The 5,658-nt window shown below is 45.8% G+C and overlaps 1 protein-coding gene across 3 annotated transcripts in view; it reads right to left on the bottom strand.

The window, feature by feature from the left end:
- Positions 1 to 4,915, bottom strand: part of TMCO1 (transmembrane and coiled-coil domains 1) — a 60,746-nt gene extending 55,831 nt beyond the window's left edge. For 2 of the 3 annotated variants that reach the window (XM_055084238.1, XM_007128952.4), the window contains exons 1-2: positions 4,653 to 4,884; positions 4,163 to 4,240 (exon numbers count right to left, since the gene is read on the bottom strand). In XM_055084238.1, coding sequence (XP_054940213.1) covers positions 4,163 to 4,240; positions 4,653 to 4,722 — 148 coding nt within the window. In that variant the 5' untranslated portion in view covers positions 4,723 to 4,884. Of the gene's footprint in view, positions 1 to 4,162; positions 4,241 to 4,652 lie in introns of all 3 variants that reach the window. The other variant, XM_007128951.3, reaches the window with a different exon arrangement.
- Between the last annotated feature and the right edge of the window lie 743 nt (positions 4,916 to 5,658).

The following is a 5,658-nucleotide window of genomic DNA, read 5'->3' as shown; positions in this document are numbered from 1 at the left end:
ACACACACACACACACACACACACACACACACACACACACACACACACACACACACACACACACACACACCAAAAAAAAAAAAAAAGGAAGGGCAAATAACACAATCAGATTTGTGTTTTGAAAAACTACTCCAGGTGTTACTGAACAGAATAAATTTGAGTGGCTGCAGGTGGAGCAATGAGGAGGCTATCACAATAAATCAAATGAAATGTGATAGAAGTTTAGGCTGAGTGATGGTGGCAGAAATGAAGAGATGTGGAAAGACCAAAAACTCTTCAGGAGGACAATAGTATCAGGGATTGAGAGTGGACTGCACATACAGGGTGACAGAAGGAAGTATCTGAATCAACAAATATTTATTAGACATTTACCATGTGCCAGCCACTTTTCTAGGTGCATGGGATACATCAGTAAACAACAACGATAAAAAAAAAAAAAAAAAAAGAACCCTGCCCTAGTGAAGCGTTCATTGTAGCAGATGAATGAAAACAAAACAAAACAGCAGGATAAGGAAGATGAGGAGCGGCAGTGGTACAGGAGGTAGGCTGACTGCAGTTTTAAACAGGGTGGTCAAGTTAAGACTCACTGAGGTGAGCTCTGAACAAAGATTTGAAGAAGATACAAGGGTTAGGTAAACAGATGTCACAGAGAAGAACATTCTAGGTAGAGGGAACAGCCATTAGATAGGTCCCAGCACAGGATGAGGCTGACGTGTAATAAGAAACAGCAAACAGGTCAGTGAGGGTGGAGCAGAATGAATGAGAGGGAAAGAAGATCAGAGCCATAACAGGGGACCTCTGTAGGCCACTGTAAAAACTTTGGCTTTTCCTCCGAGTTAAAATGGGACACCATCACAGAGTTATGAGCAGAGAAGGGACACGATCTGATATACTTTTAAAAAGATTATTCTGGCTGCTATCTTGGGAACAGATTACAGGGAAACACGACCACTTGTTGGAGGCTATCACAATAATTCATGCAAAGGATGATGGTGGCTTGGACTATGGTAGTTAGCAGTGGAGGTGATGTAAAGTGGGCAGATTCTGGATATATCTGAAGGCAGCCCAACAGTACTGGATGTGGGCTGTGAGAGAAGAGTCAAAGATAACTACACAAGGATTATGTCCTTATGTCCTACACAAGGACAGGATTACCACTGACCAAGACTGTAACGGCTACAAATGTAGCAGGCTTGGAAGTGAGGAACAGTGTTCAATTTGGACAGGTTGGGTTTGAGATATACATTAGACATTCCAGTGGAATTAACAAGTTGATAGTTGGATATCTGAATCTTGCATTAGCACAGAGGGCTAAGAATATAAATTTGGGGGTCACTGGCAAATAGAGCACATAAATGAGTTCATTAAGGGAGTGAGTATAGAGGAAAAATAATAAATTTTGGGTCACTCCCAACAACAGGAGGTCAAGAAGAGGAACCAACAAGGAAACTGCAAAAGAACGACCAATTGACAAGGTAAGCACAAAGCCAAGAGAGTGTGGTGTCCTGAAAGCCAAATGAAGAAAGTATAGTAAGGTTTCTGGCTTGTACCATTGGAAGCAAGGAAGTACCATTCACCAAATAGGGAAATACTGGAAAAGGATCACATGTGTGAAGGTAAAGATAATGAGTTTGGTTTTAAATATGTTGAGGTGCATTATCAACATTGAATAAATGAAGGAACAGTAAACTGTAACTTAAAAGGCCTGAATTTGGTTTCTAATTCTTTGTTTGCTCTGAGACATTAATACATCATTTAACCTTTCTGAGTCTCAATCTCCTTTTCTAGAAAAGGAGAATAATTTTATACAACTGACCACAAATTGTTACTATGTGGATATTAGAAATGGGATGTTGTAAAAAAGAAAACTTCAAACTCTTATGAAGACATACAGAAAACTCATAGAATACAGAAAGTCACAAGAATTTTAAGATGTGAAAGTTAGAGTTAATCTTTATAAGGCAGAAAAGGAGACTGAAAACCAAATCAAGCTTGTAAGGAACCATTCACATTATACCTATAGCAGCCCCCTCAGCTGTATCCTGTGGAATTCCTGTTTTATTTCAAAAACAACAAACTCGACTTGTCCTTAACCTTTTCCTCAAATACTCCTTCAACCATCAGACCCAAATGAAAGTTGTCTTATCCCTGAAGACACCACTTACCTTGATACCAATCATTATGACCTGTTGTTCTCCAAACACACCTTACTAGTTAAAATTTCCCTATTTTTGCACATATGCTATTTCCTTTGCCTGGAACTCCTTCCTCATCTCATCCTCTGTCCAAATTCTAACTACGCATGAAGGACTGCAAGGCTATCTGTATCACAAAGGCTTCCATGGCCCCTCACAACTGAATGGGGTCTCTTCTTTAGAACCACCACAGCACATAATAAGTACCTCTCTTGTCAGTCACTCCGCTGAGGTTTGTATTACGTATTCTGCATAAAAGTCTTATATTTCGGGACTTCCCTGGTGGTGCAGTGGTTAAGAATCCGCCTGCCATGTGCAGCCGGCTCTCCACCTGGATGAGAGTCCGAGCGCAGGCTCGTCGTTGTTTTCAAGATTACACGTTCTCACTGTCCAGCTGCACGAGGGCTCATCAGGGTGGAGCCGGGGCTGTCCAGGGGGCCCATCTGCCCGCGGCCTGCACACTTGCTCAGTGTGGACCCAGCCCGGCACTGGCTAACCTGCCCCACTTCGGTTCTTTTATCTCATCTGGGCTCCAGGTGGGCAGGCTTGGAACACCGCTTGTCGGAGCAGTTTGGCTTCCTTGGTGGTGGGCTTGCTGAGGAAGGGAGCTGGGGAGCCCCAGTGTGGGCTCAAGGGCAGCCGTGGGCTGGGGTCTTTGGCTCCACGCCCCTGGTGCCTCGTATATGAAAGAGGATTGTCACCACGTCTGAACACAGATGACAGTAGAGGACAGCGAGGGTGGAGGGTGGAGGAGCTTGGACCTTCAACACGTACATTTCAGTGGTCGCGTAGCCTTGACCCGCTCAGCAGGCAGGTTTGGGGATCGGAGGGGCTCCAGGAGCAGAGAGAAGCCTCAGGACCCCCCCGGGTGCCTCCACACAGATCACCTGCCCTATTTTCTTTTCCTTCTGACGACTTGGCTTTCCCAGCTCACCACACAGGGCTGTTTCCTGTCGAGGCTTGTGAAAATAAGCCTTTGAGAAAGAAAAGGGAACTTTTCCTGTTGAATGTTGGCTTTGACTATGCGTGTGTGTGTGTGTGTGTGTGTTTGTGCGCGCGTGCGCGTGCGCTTGCACAAGCCTGTGTGTGTGTTTGTGGGTGTTTACTTAATGGAATTTTATTTTTGTGAAATTCTTTTATAATTATGTAGCAAAATTCACCTCCATCTCCCAGTCAAACTTTTGGTTCCAGAGTCAACCCTGGGGGTCACTAATTTGAAGAATTCTCTCCTGGGTTTCTGAACGGAGATGTGCCGCTGTCAGGAGTTGAGGTTGTGGAGAGGGTTGGGAGAAACTGAAGTCTGATGCAATTTCCGTAGAGTTTACATCCTGCAGTTAAAAGGTAGGAAGGGCTCAACCAGGGAGACACGAAGCCCAGGCTATGTTTCTTGTGAGGGAGCTGGACCGCGGCCTCACCCCGAGGTGCCCTGCTGCTGCTTTATCTGAATCTGTTCACACGGCTTGTTTTGCTTGTTTTGTAACGCCACAGCTGAAACAGCACGTTCTTTTCCTTTTTTGGGTTTCAGTTCATTGTATAAATGGTTCATTTTTTCTGTTGTGAGCTCTGGTGACTGTGTCAGGCCTCCCGTAGGAGACAGTCACCCCTTGTGGGCAGAAAAACAAAACCCAAGAAGAGTTTTGTTAATCGGAGGCTCCCTCAGGCCTGCAGCATCTAGAGCACGGCCCTTTACGCAATGACGAGTAGTCCCCGCTCGCCGCAACTAGAGAAAGCCTGCACGCAGCAACAAAGACCCAATGCAGCACAAAATAAAATAAATTTATTTTTAAAAGTTTTCTTTAAAAAAAAAAGTCTTATATTTCTAAACAGACTTCAATTCTAGTCAGATTCACCGTTGTATTCCTATAAAGTTTTTATATCAGTTGATGCTCCTAAAATACGTACTGTGAACATGCACTCAGTGAGCCTGATGTGTTGAAACTGTTTTTAAAGGATGTTGCCATACTCACATTTTTTACTCTGTTTTTCCACTTCTGCCTTCAGTCTCTTGTACTTGTCTGTCCTGTAAACCAGGACCCAGGTTATACCTGAAATATTAAAAGCAGCATGCGAATAGAGAAATGTTTGGAATGGTCACAACAGCCTTTATTAGTGGTTACCGTTGGATAATAACGGATTTCAATTTTTTGCTTTATATTCACCAATAGTTAACTTTTTTCAAAGGTTAAGACAACTGAATTTTCAACCAAAACTGTGACATGATACGAAGGTGTCTTCACAAACACGCAAGTGAAACCTAGACAGAAGAAACCTCGGCAATCGATTCCACACTACCCCTCCCGCTCCTGGAGGTAAGATTACCTGGAATAGAGGAGAACCCCACTCCCACCCCCGCCAAAGGAAGCAAGGCTCGCGACCTCTCCCTGGGCTCGAGGGACCCAGGGCCTAGGATCCTTCCCTCGGGGACTGATCAAACGTCAGAGAAGCAGCCGCTCTCACCTTCGGCGAGCAGAGCCGTGCACACGGAGATAAACACGATGAGCAGCGTGTCTGCGAACATGGTGCTCATCTTGCGCTTAAGTCTCTGCACTCCCACCCGCCAGGGGGTAAGCGCTCGAAAGCCAGGAAAAGTGAAGCGAAAGCGACTTTTCTATATTTCAGGACAGCCGAGCAACACACCTATTCTCTCAGCCAGGAAGCCTCACTTCCGCTTCCTGGGCGCAGCGCCGGAAGTGCCCCTCCTGGCGTGTCGCGCTACCACGAGAATCCCCGGAAACCGAGCTGCGTGTCTCTGGGGCTTACGGGCTGGCGCTCAAGCCGAATCTCGCGAGAGTTGGAACTGGAGCAACTGAAACGGAGTTACGGGGGCGGGGCCTCGTACGGTAGCGTTTGCTGGCGGTGGTGGCGGGGTGTTCGTTCTTCTCGCCCAGAGTGCACTTGTTTTGACTCGTCTGCGTTTCTGTCTCAGCCCCACATCTAAGGTCGAGTAGGTAGTTTAGCCTAGGTTTGCGTAAAGTAGGGAGATTGAGTTCCGCACACAAGTACCGAATGCCTGTGTTTAGATGCCGGGCCACGGATTTGGGCCGCGAACGTCAATGAATCGTGGGCCGCTGGCTTCCAGGCACTCACATCCTAGTAAAGGAGAAAAACTTGTACATACGGTGTGATTAGGGTTTTAATAGAGGTATGAACAGAATGCTGCGGTGATCCGGTTGAGGGGATGGTCAGAGAAAGCTAGTAAAAGGAATTGAAGCAGTCGTTTAGAGAAGTCTGAGTGCTTTTGTAGAAAGCAAAGTCTTTCCAGGCAGAGACACGGTGCTTGAAAATACCCGGTGTGTAATAGAGCAGTGAGCGGTGTGTCTTGAGAAGGGGTCCTAAACCCAAATACCCATCATGGCCAGGTATAAAGTATTTTACACTGGGTTGGCGTAAGAAAATGGTGGGAGGTACTACGATGAGCAAGGGAGCACTAACTTTATATGAAGGGAACAATTGATATATCCAA

The sequence above is a fragment of the Physeter macrocephalus genome, chromosome 4, assembly GCF_002837175.3.
Source record: "Physeter macrocephalus isolate SW-GA chromosome 4, ASM283717v5, whole genome shotgun sequence".
NCBI lineage: Eukaryota > Metazoa > Chordata > Mammalia > Artiodactyla > Physeteridae > Physeter > Physeter macrocephalus.
The sequence above is the reverse complement of the archived record's forward strand: the minus strand, read 5'-3'. Positions and strand labels throughout refer to the sequence as shown.